General features: G+C 32.1%; 3 protein-coding genes and 1 long non-coding RNA gene across 5 annotated transcripts in view; 3 read left to right on the forward strand and 1 right to left on the reverse strand.

Moving 5' to 3' along the window:
* The window catches only part of LOC111702428 (monocarboxylate transporter 10), a 19,672-nt gene extending 19,427 nt beyond the window's left edge, over window positions 1-245 (reverse strand). The window contains exon 1 of the mRNA XM_023474107.1: window positions 233-245. The gene's annotated coding sequence lies outside the window, so the exon portion shown is untranslated. The remainder of the gene's footprint in view (window positions 1-232) is intronic.
* The window catches only part of LOC111702438 (sorting nexin-27), a 22,659-nt gene extending 10,664 nt beyond the window's left edge, over window positions 1-11,995 (forward strand). The window contains exons 3-13 of the mRNA XM_023474119.1: window positions 398-479; window positions 1,503-1,567; window positions 1,721-1,820; window positions 2,176-2,287; window positions 2,964-3,083; window positions 3,760-3,836; window positions 5,873-5,956; window positions 6,474-6,619; window positions 8,209-8,376; window positions 9,160-9,360; window positions 10,859-11,995. Coding sequence (XP_023329887.1) covers window positions 398-479; window positions 1,503-1,567; window positions 1,721-1,820; window positions 2,176-2,287; window positions 2,964-3,083; window positions 3,760-3,836; window positions 5,873-5,956; window positions 6,474-6,619; window positions 8,209-8,376; window positions 9,160-9,360; window positions 10,859-10,997 — 1,294 coding nt within the window. The 3' untranslated portion in view covers window positions 10,998-11,995. The remainder of the gene's footprint in view (window positions 1-397; window positions 480-1,502; window positions 1,568-1,720; window positions 1,821-2,175; window positions 2,288-2,963; window positions 3,084-3,759; window positions 3,837-5,872; window positions 5,957-6,473; window positions 6,620-8,208; window positions 8,377-9,159; window positions 9,361-10,858) is intronic.
* A 689-nt stretch (window positions 11,996-12,684) lies between these two features.
* LOC111702431 (uncharacterized) lies at window positions 12,685-13,595 on the forward strand. The gene is made up of 3 exons (XR_002765401.1): window positions 12,685-12,731; window positions 13,125-13,158; window positions 13,547-13,595. It is a non-coding gene; the product is annotated as an uncharacterized LOC111702431 (long non-coding RNA).
* A 1,301-nt stretch (window positions 13,596-14,896) lies between these two features.
* LOC111702430 (IST1 homolog) overlaps window positions 14,897-16,542 on the forward strand; it is a 7,014-nt gene continuing 5,368 nt past the window's right edge. For both annotated transcript variants that reach the window (XM_023474108.1, XM_023474109.1), the window contains exons 1-4: window positions 14,897-15,180; window positions 15,507-15,574; window positions 15,837-15,899; window positions 16,144-16,224. In XM_023474108.1, coding sequence (XP_023329876.1) covers window positions 15,067-15,180; window positions 15,507-15,574; window positions 15,837-15,899; window positions 16,144-16,224 — 326 coding nt within the window. In that variant the 5' untranslated portion in view covers window positions 14,897-15,066. The remainder of the gene's footprint in view (window positions 15,181-15,506; window positions 15,575-15,836; window positions 15,900-16,143; window positions 16,225-16,542) is intronic.

The raw sequence follows: 16,542 nt of genomic DNA on the forward strand, positions 1-16,542 counted from the left end.
GGGAAGTCAGATGGAGAAAAGTTCTGTTCTTTCTTTCACTAATAGTTTAGGGGTGTATATTTTCTCCAAAGATCATTCCCCGCCCTTTTGTAAAGATTTTTTCGCCAGAAATAATGAATTTTCGGGTAAAAATAATATTTAGAATGAAAAAATGTTTGCTTTTTGATGTTAAATTTTTCATTTTTTTTGTAAAATCATTATTTCAAAATATACACCCTTGTAATTTATTTACTTTTAGAAGTGAAAGATTAATTTCTGCCTGAAAATTTTATTATTTTTGTTTGATTTTTAATCGAAGTTCATTCAATAGTTCTCACAACTTTTGTTTGATAAATATTATTGTTAGATAAAATTAATCCTAATTGATTAATTACATTTATCGAAGTTATTTTCAAACCAATATATTTTATAAATGTTTAGAGGTGAACGGAACCTCTGTAGAGGGTGCTAGTCATAAGCAAGTTGTAGAACTAATAAAGGTAAAAATAAAGGGGGGGGGCCACAAAACGTATTACTCTCCGGAAAATTTAAACAGTGGTTAAACATAACTTAGAATTGTCGTAGGAGGCTGATTTTTACACTGTTTAAATTTTCCGGAGAGTAATACGTTTTGTGGCCCCCCCCCCTTTAAAAATCAAAATCTTGGTTAATGGTTAGGTCTCAACCTTTCATATTTTGCAAATGTTGGCATCAAAAAGTGATTAAAAAATTTGTATTATTACTGTTCAGTATCAGTATCTATACAGTGTACAGTATCTATACAGTGTACAGTATCAGTATCTTTATAGTGTACAGTATCATTCAGTATCTATACAGCGCACAGTATAGTATCTTAACAGTGTACAGTATCAGTGTCTATACAGTTAACAGTATTAGTATCTATGCAGTGTACAGTATCAGTATCTATATATTGTACAGTATCAGTATCTTTATAGTGTACAGTATCAGTATCTATACATTGCTCAGTATTGTATCTTAACAGTGTACAGTATCAGTGTCTATACAGTTAACAGTATTAGTATCTATGCAGTGTACAGTATCAGTATCTTTATATTGTACAGTATCAGTATCTTTATAGTGCCCAGTATCAGTATCTATACATTGCTCAGTATTGTATCTTAACAGTGTACAGTATCAGTATCTATACAGTGTACAGTATTAGTATCTATACAGTCTACAGGGTGGCCAAAATGTACGAATTGTACGGATTGTACAGATTTTTTTTTCAAATTGTACGGATTGAACGGATTTTTTCTGAAAANTATCAGTATATTTCTAGGTATCCGGAGATACTCTAAACCTGTGTGTAGTATCAGTATCCATACAGTGCATAGTATCAGTATATTTCTAGGTATCCGGAAAAACTCTAAACCTGTGTGTACTGTGTAGTATCAGTATCTATACATTGTATAGTATCAGTATATTTCTAGGTATCCGGAGATACTCTAAACCTGCGTGTGGTATCAGTATCCATACAGTGTAAAGTATAAGTGTATTTCTAGGTATCCGGAGATACTCTAAACCTGTGTGTAGTATCAGTATCGGAAGATGAAGCTGACAGGAATAGGAAAAAATAAACAACATTCGTAAAATCTCAAACGAAATATGAAACATTTCGGGTTTAAATTTAATATGTTAATAAAAAAAAACGTTGTCACATTGCCTGGTAGATAGATTAAATCAAATTTTTAAATGAAACGGTTTATTTTTGCGATTATAGATTTGACAATTCTGAAGGAAAACTGGGACTGCAGTTTGTTGATTATTCTGAGAAACGATCTTTACCAATCACTATACCAGACTATAGACATATCCATCAGGTAGTATTTACAAGGAGGAACTTAATGATTTTTTAAGAGATTTGTCGACTTACTTTTAAATGATATTCCATTTGAAAAGTTCCATGTGAGATTCACAATAGCACCCATGGTTCTTTGGTCTAATGAAAATAATTGAAACATCCTTGGGCTTGCCTCACAGTTTGAAAGCTGGTTGTAGTTTTCCTATAATAGTATATTGTGGATTTTTGCAGAAGAGAATGAAATTGGGAGATATCTTCCCTTTTGCTATTTAGATTAAAGGACGCTGTTCTGGATCAAGCATGCAAAAATAACGCGAACAGTATTCGTAACAGTTCAGGATTTTTTTCTTGTTAAATATATGTCCTTTTTCAAGGATGGAGAGAGTTATGTTGTGTTTAACATAAATATGGCCGGCAGACATCTTTGCTCGCGCAGATACCGCGAGTTTGTAGAGATTCATAGTGCTCTAAAGACAGAATTTTTAGGTGAATACTAATTTATATATGTTACATTGATTGCTTGATTGATTGGTTGATTAAATGATTGATGGATTTATTTTTTCAATTAAATTCAGTCTTTAAAATATTTAAATGAAATCATTTGATGAAGTCGTCAGTCATGAGCAGTAAAAGGTGAAATGAAAGTTGTCTGTTTTATGTCATTTAAAGTTTTTGTAATTTGAAAATGTTATTTCTTGTGCTCTTAACATTCTTAGACATATATTAGTCATAACCGTCCCAAATTAACAAAATATTAAGCTATTTTTTCAATGAAACGATTGGACTTAAAAGGGCTCTAGACATAATTTCGAAGGACTTCCTGTTATGTTACATGTTCGATTGATCACGCTTGCCTTAAAAAGTTAAAAGTTTTGTCTGATCTTAAAATGCTTGAGATATTCAATATTCATTACCAAATCATTCTATTTAAAAATTCTAGATGTATAATTTTAGTATCCCTACTTGCATAGTTCTGCTTTGGAAAGCATGGGGGGGGGGGGAAACGTCAGAATTAAAGACATATCAGGATTTGAAAAGGACAATTTCTTCCACATTATCAATCGAATAAAGGTTTAATGGGTACCGTTATGAATCGAGACGGTTACTCGAAATTAGACGACAGACCGGTCAAGACTGTAAATATTATTTATAAATATTGCAGGATATAATTTCCCGAAGCTACCTGGGAAATGGCCGTTTAACTTATCTGACCAGCAGCTGGACTCTAGGCGGCGAGGATTGGAACTATATTTAGAGAGGGTTTGTGCTGTCAAGGTTATAGGTGAGTTGTGGGTACTGATTAAAAGGGGTATATATTTTCTTTTACATTTCTCACCCCTCCTCTGGTAAACTGTAGTATTTTTGAGAACCGCAAAAAGTTTTTTTTCGCTAAATATTTTTTTAGGAGAGGGGGGTGGGGTTAATGAATTCATTTGCGACGGAAAATAAGTTTTCTAATAACTCATGTATTTCCCCAACCTCAAGGGGGTAATTCATTAAGACATAGTATACTAGCTTGGGAACACAGCTTTGCCTGGAGTTTTCTCCTTAAAAGTCGACCCACTCTACATGGAATTATTAAACCAATCTAAGAATAATATCCTAGTTCTGCCTAGTTACACGATCAAAATTTGAGGCAAATCGGTCATAAGATCGGACATCCAAATATACACACAAATAAACAAGCGAACAGGCATTACTACTTTGTATATTTTGATACCCCTTCATTCTGCAGCCTGTTGAGTAGGTTTAAGGATCCAGGTAATTTTGATGTGGATCCTTAATATAATTCAATCGATTGGGTCGGGATCATATTTTCGTTATTAAAATTTTATATGAATTTTATAAAACAAAATTTTAGATTTTGAAAAAAATTATGCGTATTACTTTATAGTTTATGCAATACAAGCATTTTTCAAAATAGACATTATATATAGTTTTTAAATCTTTTTGTAAAGGAGAATCTGATCTGATGAAGGAGTTCCTGACTGAAACTGATAAAACTGGTACAGCCACAACCTCGGTAGATATCAAGGTAAACAAAATCTTCAAGTTTTCACTCATATTTTGTAAAGGGGAGTATTTTTTAATTTTACTCCATGCAAAAATGGCAATGCCTGATTTACAACGGTACCCACCTTTATCTGATCTTAAATGTGGAAGAACCCTTTGTTTTTCTGACTCGAAACTTTATTTCTGTGAGTTTTTCCATTGCTTCTTATAACAAGGAATGCGCAAGTCACTTTCGCAGTGAAACCGTAATTGAAAATAAACAGTTTAAAGAAACAAAAACATTGACATGAAAATGCTTTTAAGGCTACTAAATCGTAAGTCGCGCATTGCCATCTTTGCATGGAGGTTCACTTGAAATTACGCTTACTGTCCCTTTAAAAAAAAGATGGGTAGGGGGGCTCTCTTAAGTTCCAAACTGGAACTAAGTTTTAACAATATAATCACTAGACCCTTTAAATCTTAATATATTTGAAATACGTGATTGATGTTAAGAGAACTGAACTCACAGAATTTAGGTTTCACTTTAATACAATTTAAAATTTCCGCAAATTAATATTTTTTAACTATAAAAATTGTAAAAAAAAATTTTTTTGTAAGTTTAATTGAGGTTTTGGCGCTATGGCACTTGGGTGTTATACCCAGTGCTTAGGATCCATTTAATTTTGATGCGAATCCGGATCCTGGATCCGCACTGGAAAAAATGGATCCGGATCCAAATCCGGATCCGGATCCAGGTCATTTCTATAAGATTTACTGAATCTTTTTAACAAAAAATAATTTTCAAATTTTTTTTATTTTTTTTCCGCATATTTTTATCCTAAAACTTGATGAACCATTCATAAATGAGGAAATTTTTATAATCTCTCTTTTTATCAAAAGTTCAGATTTTGGTTTTGGAGTAAAAAAGGTTTTTTTGCAGTTTTGGGTTGATATTTTACCCATTGGATCCGGATCCGGATCCTAAGCACTGGTTATACCTAATAATTCAAACAAAAAATATAAAAATATCTCTTTTAAATAAACAATAAACGGAACTTGGATTATGGGGAAGTGTACCCTCCCCCCCCCCCCCGAAAGCACCTATGCGCCCCTAAGAATATTATTTGATTAATGCAGCAACTCTTATTTCAAATGTCGTTATTTCTTGATTTGTCATCTAATTTTCTATTGGTTAAACACACTTTCGGTGAATAGATCTCTGCTATCCTATTGGACAAATTTCATTTGTTTTTTATCTAGAATTGTTCGTAGGGTTCGTATGACTCAGAGTGAAAGATAAATTCTCATCATTTCAAATCAATAAGTGATTTTAAAACACAAATTGTGTAAATTTGAAATTCAGCTCTAATAAAACATTACATGTTGGTTGTTGCTCATTTAAATGCTTTGAATTAGGCCTGGTAATGCAATTGTAATGCAGTGCAGTCGATAATGCGTCATTTCTACCATCAGTGCTTATTTTCTTCAGAATCGCAAGAATCGCAATGCCCCCTTCGAGAATATTGGAGCCACATTTAGTTTCTATTGTGAAAGACGAGTCAGGATTTGGATTCAACGTTCGCGGCCAGGTTGGTTTTATAAATCTTTTTTCTCTACTGCACTAAAGTTAAATCGTTCCCTGGTAAATATTACCAACAGACTTGGTGTTAGGCCTGTCCTATAGCTTTGTAGACCCCTCCCTCCCCCCTCCTATCAAATTTGTATTTTTTTCCAGTGCAGAAGGTGCTAACCTCCCGATCTAATGCGGAGATTAGTGATGTGCATTAAGTTGGTTCGTTTTTCCCCTGAATTTTCTGTTCAAATTTGGCATAGTAGTGTAGGAACTAAAAACTAAGGGGAAAATATTCTCAGCACTTGCTTGACTTTCACTATGCTTGATTTTGAAAATATATCACAAAATATTTGCAAAAAAATTACCAAAAACGATACAAATACAATTAGCAAAGTTTAAAAAGCATAATTTAACAGAAAACAGGTTTGAAATCTTAGTTTTATTAAAAGTTTTAGAAAAAGAATTAAAACGATTTACAGTTCTAAATGAAGATATAAATGTTGCAGGTTTTAGTATTGAACGACGAACTGGTTACCCTTACAATCCGCAGAAATACAACAGCAATGGAGGTCTTTAATCTGGTGTGTCAGGTGTGTTGACAATATTTTATTTCCGGGATTTTGTAATTTTTTTTTCGGTAGATTTTTTGTTGATAAAAGTATAATTTTTGATTTACTTGAAAGTATGCAGGGAATATTGTTTTCAGGGGTTGGAACTTTCAGAAAGATTTAATCCCATCATTTTGAAAAATCTCTGAGGTCCAACCAATCATAAGATACGAAAATCTGATAAAATAAGATTTTAAACTTGTGAATCAAATGTATTTTCTGAACTTTCACTTGATCGCTGAAAATATAAGATTCCGTGGTTGAAATCGAGTAGACGTAGACAGAGACGTATACAGAGGAGAGATGAGGAGGAATAAGCGTTCATTCCTTGGATTAGTAAAATCTAAAAATTTCCAGTGGGTGCTGAGCCCCCTGGACATATTCCTGTATACGCCCCTGGTTATAGACTGGATTTAGCACTGAATCTATCGAAAAAGTTAAAACCTAAAATTTTTATTTCGATATTAAATTTTTTTCAGAATTTTTTTTTATGTTTTAGGAGATAGGTTTGCGACCTGAGAACATGATATTCTTTTCCCTCTTTGAAATCCTAGATCAGAATTTTGAGAGAAAAATTCAAAATAATGAGTTTCCACACAGCCTGTACATGTCAAATTATAGTACTGCAGCTGCCACCTGTATCAGGTGAATATTTAAACTAATTATCAAAATAAAAAACATTTTAAAGAATGTGCAATGTGCAGTGTTTGTTCCGTTGGATCCGCAATATTTGACTATCTCGATCTAAGAAAAAACAAATTTGCCTTCAAAACACAAATCAAATTTGTTAACTAATGAGAGATTAATTCCTAATTTCCTAATATCAAATGGGTTTAGTTTGAAAATAAGCGTAAAAAGAAAAAAGTGTTGAAAATTTTTCATGCGATAAAAATTCAGCAAGTCTGTAAATCAGGACCTGGGTCCGGATCCATTTATTCCAGGTCGTAGGAAATCCTGTCAGGAAACTAAATCTAGATTTAAAGAATATAATGCAGTGTATACTCGCCTTGTGAGGGCAGCACGAAAAAAATACTTTAATGATAAATTTCAAGAATATAGTAAAGATTGTAAACAAACATGGCTGACTATCAATAGTGTACTAGGAAGGGGACGTAAAACAATTAACATTCCTGATGCATTTGTGAGCAATGGAAAAGTTCTCTCAGGGGCCGTAGAAATATCAGAGGGTTTTAACAATTTTTTTGCTAATATAGGTCCTGATCTGGCAAAAACTATTAAGGGCACTAAAAAACAATTTTCTGACTTTTTGTCACAGGGAACAGATGAAAACTTTGTTTTTGCAAATATGACCCCTGATATTATAAATGATGCTCTTAAAAAACTAAAAAGTAAAAACAGTTCTGGACCAGACAAAATTTCAACAAATTTGCTAAAGTCTATCATACCAATTATCATGGGTCCTATCTGTCATTTATTTGATTTATCTTTCAAAACTGGGTTTATTCCTACCACTCTTAAAACTGCAAAAATCGTCCCAATCTTCAAGGCTGGGGAAACGGATAATTTTACAAATTATAGGCCTATAAGTTTGCTTTCTTCGTTTTCAAAACTTTTAGAAAAAGTGGCAGCAAATCAAATTATGANTAATCAAAACAGCCAAGAGCTATTTTCCACCTAATTGCTTTATACTTGTACTGTTAATATAATTATCAATTTTGTGATTGTAAACTCTATCTGTATACAGATACATTTATTTTAGCAATAAACTTTATCTTATCTTATCTTATCCAGGATCCGGAACAGAATTAAAATGAAATAAATTGCTGAAGTTCCTAGCGTTTCTTAAATTCCTACTTTCTTTGAGATCCAGCGGAATGGAGTTATTTGTAGTGTTTACAATTTTTTTGAAAATTCGAAGAAAAATTGTTGATTTTCTTTACTTGTTTACTTGTGAGGTGGTTTGCAGGAGACCTCTTGGTCCATGGTGCAAACGTCTTTGGTGTCCTCTGGAAATTGCGTGACTTTTCCGATATGTTATTTATCTAGTTGCTGCGTAACACAGTTCCTAATAGCACAGAAAGATAGTTTAAATGACTATTTGCCTGATATCTTTGCAACATGTTGTTATAGACTTCACATATTTCCTACGAAGAATTCTGCTTAATCAATTAGTCATAGTTTTAAAGATATCAAAGGTTTACATCATTGGGTTGCCCAAGATATGGGGTTTATGAAAATGGAAGTTTGAAGGGAATGATCAAATCCTTTTTCAGGTTGAAACGCTGGCTGTTCTCCCTGGATTTGGAACCCAAGATATGTCAGGATAAAATTGCAGAGAAAATATTCTTCTTTGACGCGATCCTGGCGGTCAACCGAGGTCAAATAGTGCTTAAGGAAAACAGTTTTCATCTTAAATCCCTTCAAGATTCATTCAAAATTAGGTAATTACTCAAAGCTCAAGTAAAAATTGATTTTATTTTATTTTGATATTGATTTTGATTTTGATGTGATGTGATGTGATGTGATGTGATGTGATGTGATGTGATGTGATGTGATGTGATGTGATGTGATGTGATGTGATGTGATGTGATGTGATGTGATGTGAATTAATTTGATTTGATTTGATTTGGTTTAATTCAATTTTATTTTATTTCATTCAGTTTGATTGGTAATTTATTTTATATTGATTTCAAAGCTTATAAATTCCGGATCCAGCCGCAACCTTTTGGCTTCCTGGATCCGCATTCCGTATCCTAATTCCTTAAATATGAAAATTGATGAATCGGATCCAAGGGGAAAATATTACCAAAAGATGTTTTTAAAAAAGTGTTGAATAATGATTAAGAGATTGGTAACTTCCATTTAGTCTATCAATGCTCAGTTGAGTTTCGGCAAAAAAGAAATGGAGAAAAGGATAATTATTAGTCTATTTTCGGAAACAGTTTAATCCAGAAATATTTGTAATATATATTTACAGGACGGATCCGGATCTGTATAGAATTATTTTATGCTCTTGTTAAATCATGTATCTTTTAAAGGGATTGGCGTATTTTCACGTGACCTTCCGTTTAAATGGAGCATTCACAGTGGTTTCCTTTAAACCTTTGTCTGATTTTGATCAGAGAAAGGTTTAAAGTTTGTGAACCGGGTATCCCCCTCTTTTTAAATAAAGATTTAAGTTTATTTATTTTTAAATTAATTTGATTAATGTTTTGTCTATTTAGCGAGTATTTATCTATTGTGCGTGAATGTGATGGGTATGGATCTATAGTGTTTCCTCATTGCTGCTCTGATGCAAGAAAGGAGGGTCATGTCACACCTATTGTAACATTTACAGGTATTATTTTTGGCAAATCTTTTTTGAGAAAACGCTTTATAAATTATTGGGTTAAAGGATCAAAAAAGATGAAACCCCTTACCTTTGAGTTTTGACGTCCAATTTTTAATTTTTTTTTACCAAATCTTCAAAAATCATCACCTCTCCCTCCCCCCGTAATATATATAAATTGGTCTGCACGGAATGCACAGTACAACAGAAACTGGACTCCCTTTGTTCACAAACACAGACTTAGAATTTGTATTTAACTTAAACATATATTAACGTAAATTAAGATTTCAGAAGTGAATTGATTATGCGACTATATAGTATTTACAATTTACATATAAACAACGTACAAACATACAAAAAATTTTGATTTTTAATTATGAAAATTTTGAAGTTCTAACTAAAGACCACATTTACATGGGTCTTTAGTCTATTTTTTCTAGTCTTTACTTTCCATATGAAATCTTTTCATGCAATTATTGCCAAACCAAATAAAACCTTATAGCCCATCCTGTCGTCGTTGCCATAGTCTGTTCCACTTTAGTATTTATTCACTTTGAGTTGCAATGCCTTTCTTAAAAAGTTAATTTTAGATAAGTAGATAGATAAGTAGTAGTTTGTTGACATGTAGGGTAAAAACGTGTGTTTGGCAGGGGTGTATATTTTTCAGAATTACACCTCTGCCAAATGATTTTTGATGAATGGGGAAGAAAAATGAAAAATGGGATATCAAAGGGAAAGTTTTTTCATTTATTTTAAAACTTCCCAAAAAATAATTTTTTTTCCTTTCCCCTGAAAAATCACTTATTTTCCCTAGTTAGCGAAAAAATGCTGCGCTCTGCGCAATCATATATAACTTCTGGAGAAAAAAAAAGATATTCTATAAGAGGGCCTCCCAAGTAGTTCTGCCCGATCCACTGGTAGCATCTTCCCATAGCATTATGGGAGCCAGGGGATGCCAGTGCTCAGTGGAGTTAGCCCTGATGGCGGTCTTGGCTCTCCAAGACGGGGGGGTTTTTAGATCCTTCCCTTACCTTACCTTACTTTGAAACTTGTTTATACGTTTGCCTTTAGATCTTTCATTTTTAAGGTTGTGGAGTTATGGGATGGACAAATTTTATGCTTATCATTTTTCACCCAGACACAGATTAAATCCTGGTTACGCGCCTGGTTCTCATTCTTGATTTAGAAAATTCACTTAATAGGCTATGATGTTGAGATTATAGTGTACTTAAAACTCTGATTTGTATTCTGAAGAATACGTGGTTAAAAGGACTGAAAGCGTTATTTTAAGTGAACCTCCATGCAAAGATGGCAATGCAACGGTATCTTTGAAAGCTTTGCCTGATCAAATATGAATGTGATCTAAATGATTTGTTTATTTTCATTGCAGTTCTCTTCGAAAGTTACTTATCATTTCGTGCTTTAACGAAGAAACTCACAGAAATAAACACTTTTCCGAGTCATGAAAATGATTTTATCTTCTACATTTTTAATTAGAGTAAGGTTTCCAGGATACCGTTGTAAATCGGACACTGCCATCTTTGCATGGAGGATCACTTGAAATTATGCTTACAGTCCCTTTAAATTTACCCTATATTTCAGTACAAGCGACAAGATAAGGGAGATAGATGGGTTCGGATAGTCAGCCCTCACTACCTTTACCTCTACGAATGCTTCGAGAGGATGCAGGATGAGAACTCCTGGAGCCAACATCAGATACACAGCAGTTTATAATTTCATTTAGTTACATACTTATCATTATCAGATACACAGCCGTCTATAAATTCTTTAGTTCCACACTTCACAGATACACAGCTAAGTCTAGGAATCCTGATAATACTAAAAAAAATCCAGCTCTGGTCTATTGTTATTGATCAATATTAGACGTGCATAAACACAGTGCTAGTGATTTTGTATTTTTACTCTGCATTGGAAAGGGATTAATAGTACTAATCCCCTCCCCCCTTTTCACAATCATTTCAGAACATCAAAGACTAAATTTATAAAACATGAATGTTTAAAAGATCATCAATGTCACCGTTACCTAGTCATTTTTAACCCTCATTTTAAATTTTAAGTTTTAACTTATTTCTCTGGAACTTGGTGGATATACCCCAGATTCTTACCAGTTATTAACCAAAACATAAATAGTTCTGACTTTTTGATGCTGATTAAATAATTTAATTTCTAATTTTAAACACCAAATTATTTTTCTAAATGAAATCAAAAGAAAAATATCTGAAGCTTTAGTTGTGATTTCGTAAATTTCAATTTAAAAAACTCCATATAGCTTGATTTACTATTCTTATTTTGTTGGAAATTTCAAGAACGGGTTTCTATTTTTTTGGGATCAATTTGGATCCTTAAAGGCCTTACGGAACCTTTCAGGAAGATGTAAAAAATGCTTGATTCTGGAAAAAATAAAAATCCTAAATTGATAATTTCATTATTGTGAGAAAACAGAAACATCGAACTATTAAACATCTTCTTATTAACGCACAACTTGACTCATGTAAATATGAGCTGACCAACACTGTCAAAAATTTTAAATTCAATTTTTTTAATATTGAGTTTTTTTTTAAGAAACACCAAACAACGCATAATTGTCTTTGTGTAATGTGTATCCAATTAATATACCCACAAAATATAAATTCTATAATTGCCAATATTTACAGGCCTGATAGAAAATCATTTTTCCAGTTACTCAAAAGAAATGTTGTGAAGCGTCTCTCGAAAAAGTTCAATTTTGTATTTTGTACCAGATTGTTGTAAAATATCTTTTATTTAAAAAAAAGTTTAAATGAGCTGTTTGATAAGCATAATATTTTTTTCTTGAAATTGGTCCAAGTCGGTAGTTTTTATTTCAGAAGTAACACCCAGTGACTTGGCATCAATTCTTGAAAATAAAATAAGTCAAATTTTTATTTTAATTAGTTGAACCCTTTCTTACACGGATTATACTTTCAGATTTAAACAAGGTAGAAAACAAACCAAACATATGTTTAGAAAGTAAAAACCTGGGGGTAATACTAGTGTTTAAAAAGTTTTTACAGTGAAACAAATAATCTTTTAAAAACGTACAATTTTAAAATTTGTTGAATTTTTTAAGGCTTATTTTGTATTCAATCTTCATTATCACTTTTTGGAGGGTTTTTATAATTGCAATTAATATGGCGGCTTTGTAATGGTTTGGTTTGGTTAGAAAACATGTCTGCCGACAAAACTAAGGAGAATCTGGATATGCTAGAGGAGCGTTGATTAAAACTAAAATTTTTGATTATTTCTTCCCATCTGATCTGGTGATGGCACTGAAACTAAAAAAAAAATATTTTATAGATTTGTTGTTACTCCACATATATGGAAAATATTTTTCCATTGGCTTTGTATTTTCATTTCTTAATTTTTAATTAATGAACTTCAGGAGGACGACGAGTTCGAGGAATTCGAGCAGGAGGATTGGGATATCAGGTTAGTAATTTTGGTAACAGTCAAAAAAGTGTCAGTAGTATCTTTTCCTTCTAAGACATGTTTTTCATAAAATTCTCATGAATTAAAATCATTTTTGCGTGACTATATATTTAGTTTTAAAAGAAAAAGAGGTGTTGCAGAATTTTCTCAACCCCCCTCCCCCCCTCCAAGTTTCATAGGATTTCATGATGAGCAAGTGCTGAGAACTTCTTTCATTATCTTTTGTTTCTCTTTTGCAAGTTTCTTTATGAGAGGGAATTATCTTGATTTTTCTAAGACGTTAAAGGGAACTGAAAGAGAACTGGCATGAATCGAGCTTTAACTTTATAAACAGAAGTTATTTGAAATAACGCCAACAGTCCCTTTAATACAATAAACCTAATTATTGTTTAGGCGTGAAGATCAATCAGACATCAAGGTTTGGGAGGTAAGATGTTTTCATGTTCAACTAAAGTAATTTTCACGCAAAATTAATATTTATGTTTTCAATCAGAACTCCTTTTAATGAATTGGTATTAAAAGAATTAAATTTTTGAAGTTATAATATGTAACAGAAAAAATTACCTTGCTTGTACAGTGCGTAAAATCAAAACTAGTGGACCTACGAGGTCACAAAGTCGAACCATTGTGAATCGGGCTTTGCCATCGTAGCATGAAGTATCATATGAATTTACGCTTACAATACCTTTCAGAACGGCCATTGAACAATGCGATTGCCCCACACTAGTTAAGTCATCCATATTTAAACAAATTTATCTTTAAATCAATATATTTTTAACCAAATATATTATTTCTGTGTAAATTTGATATTTTAGGATAACTGGGATGACGATAACATTGAGTCAGATTTTGCCAAACATCTCAGGAACGATCAGTCATTGCTTACAATTAAATGTGAATACTCTCCCTCCCACCCCCCTCGCCGCAAATAAAAAATAATTATTTGATATTCAACGTGGGATTAGAACTTTACTTTATAGATCTTGCAGGGTTTTAAGTTGTTCATTCCTTAAATATTGATTATATTCTAGACAGACATACAATCTTCTTAATAGTTTTTTTGACGCATTTTAAGAAACCATTAAAATGAATAATTATTATACCACATTCTTGTCGGATTTATTACGTAGCCAAATAAGCAATAATTTTTATTATTGTCACCCATTTCTTGTAATAATTATGATTATTCCTCGAAGTAGTTGACAATGATAAGAATTATTCACCGGGAATTTGATAGATAGATAAATCAGCTATTTAATTCTAGAAACTAAAACTAATGTTAATTCATTCTCCCAATCATGAAACCAACAAAATGCTTGTTTTTAATGTTTTTTTTAACCTGAACCCTTTACAAATTCTTATTTCTTGTTCTTTTATCAGGGGCGTAGAAAGGGAACGGGGGCTAAAACATTTTCAATTAAATATTTTTTAATCTCAATATCTCTATATATAATAAAACAAGACATTCATTTAAATAATTTTTGTAGTCATCATACATTTTAATTTTTAAACTTTAATTTTTCACAATATTCTTAAAATATTCAATATATCATACTTATTTTAAGATTTTAGGTCTGTGAAAAAAATGCTAAACAAAATAGATTTAGCAAGATTTGTCCGATATGGTTCAGGTAGTAATTAGCCAACTGTTATCAGAGGATAATACCTACGCACCTGATGAGGGGAAAGAACTGATCATTTTCCTGTTCCTTATATGTAATTCTGGGAATGTATTCAAATCCTCCAAGAATGTGGTATAATATTTTTATGCATAGGAAGAAAGTATAATAATTAAATTATCACACTTTCTTCCTACGCATAATATACTAAACTGTGGAAAAGGAAGACGATAATTTAGCATTCTTATTTCCGTAAGTCATGTTTTTTGGACGACCTTAAAATCATAACTTGATACTAATAGATTTCTTAACCTATTCCACAGTTTAAAGGGTCTCACAGACTTTGCAAAAATAGAAAAAATATTTAAGGATGGAGTGATTTTTTTTAACAAAGTTTCCCTCTGCAAACCTCATTGTTCATCCCTAAAATTAATCAGTTTATTCAAGCCCCCTTTCTCTTCACACACAAAAATAATCCACAAATTGAATTTTATTATATTTTGATTTTTTTCTTCAAACCTTGACTTGAACTTAAACCCTAGACAGGAGTTAGAAACCCAGGGAATCTTACAGAAAGAATAAGCAACGAAGTATCGCATCATTCAAGCATTGGATCAATAAATCAAATATAAAATCATTTAAACAGTTGACCAATAAATCAAAAACGTGATGAGAAAACGATCAGTATTTTTACGGATTTTTAACTTTCAGACGAAATGTTTTCGTCCGGTGCTAACTATAACAAGTTGAAGACGAACCTACGGTTGTCCATCAACAGGCTGAAGTTGTTGGAGAAGAAGAAGGCAGAGATGGCGATGAAATCTAGAAAGGTTAGTTCAAATATCATCACCCCCAAGCCTTCCTTTTCAAATAAAGGATATATTTTACTCAAATATTGTAGTAATCAGAAAGCTATGATTTGATTGTCACAAAGTTTTTTTTTTTAACTGACTTTGAAACCCAGGTTTGTCAGAACATATAAACAGATACTTTATATATACAGATTATATATAAAAGACGCGGTATAGCACTTGAAATTTGAAGCTAAGAATTAAAATTATTTAAAATTATTTTATAATTAAAGAAAAAATTATTCGATACTTGTTTTCCATTGTTTAAAAACTTGACGGTTTTATCATATCGATTATTTTTTTAGGAGATTGCGGATTATCTGGGAGCTGGGAAAGTGGAACGAGCAAAGATTCGTGTAGAGCATATTATCAGGTAAAAAATACATATGTGTGCGCTCTCATCAGTGCGTCCTCATGTCCTAATATGCGTCTACAATGTCCTTCCCAAGTGTGCGTCATCATTATTAGTGCTTCATCATTACTGCGTCGCATGAGCTAAAACAGTAAATGAAGGAAAATTGTCATTTTAATACTAAAGCCTAATTTATTTTAATAAAGAATTTTATTTGTTGTATAATTGCAGTTGTAGGAAAAGAGGAATGGCAAAAAGTAATATATTAGTGTTTACTTTTTAGGGAGGATTATATGGTTGAGGCAATGGAGATTTTAGAGATGTATTGCGACCTACTTTTAGCAAGGTATGACTATGACATTCTTAAATTACCTTATGGGGCATTTTTTGTAATCTGTTTGGACATTTTTCAGTTGGTGCAATTTTTAAAAGTTATCGGGGTACAACTAATCATATTTTTGTATGATGTTTCTCTATTTTACAATGTATGATCTACATATCCTAGAAACTTTTTATTTCAAGAGATTAAGTTCTTAATCTGACTCACTTTTCTAAAGATTTGGGAGAAATGATTTTACCTTAAATTTTAGATTCGGTCTGATTCAACAGATGAAAACCTTAGATGATGGTTTAGCGGAAGCTATCAGTAGTCTTATATGGGTAGCTCCTAGGTTAGTTAAGATGAATTGAGGATCCGGATCAACTGGATCTGCAACATTTTAGCTTTCTGCATCCGGATCCGCAAAAAGGCGGATCCACCATAATATCGGGAAAATACAGGGTGTCCTGTGAAACATGACAGTTGGAGAAAAGTTTGAATGTCTTCTTCCATATACTGTATTATATATTGAAGACTTTTTGCGGTTTATTTAGTTTAAAAAAACTTACTCAATTATATATTACTTAGAAATCAATTTTACTATAGTATGGGTGCCATTAAATATTGATAATTAATCTTTTTGGTAACAAACATACAATCTTCTTAATAG

The sequence above is a fragment of the Eurytemora carolleeae genome, unplaced genomic scaffold, assembly GCF_000591075.1.
Source record: "Eurytemora carolleeae unplaced genomic scaffold, Eaff_2.0 scaffold429, whole genome shotgun sequence".
Classification (NCBI taxonomy): Eukaryota; Metazoa; Arthropoda; class Copepoda; order Calanoida; family Temoridae; genus Eurytemora; species Eurytemora carolleeae.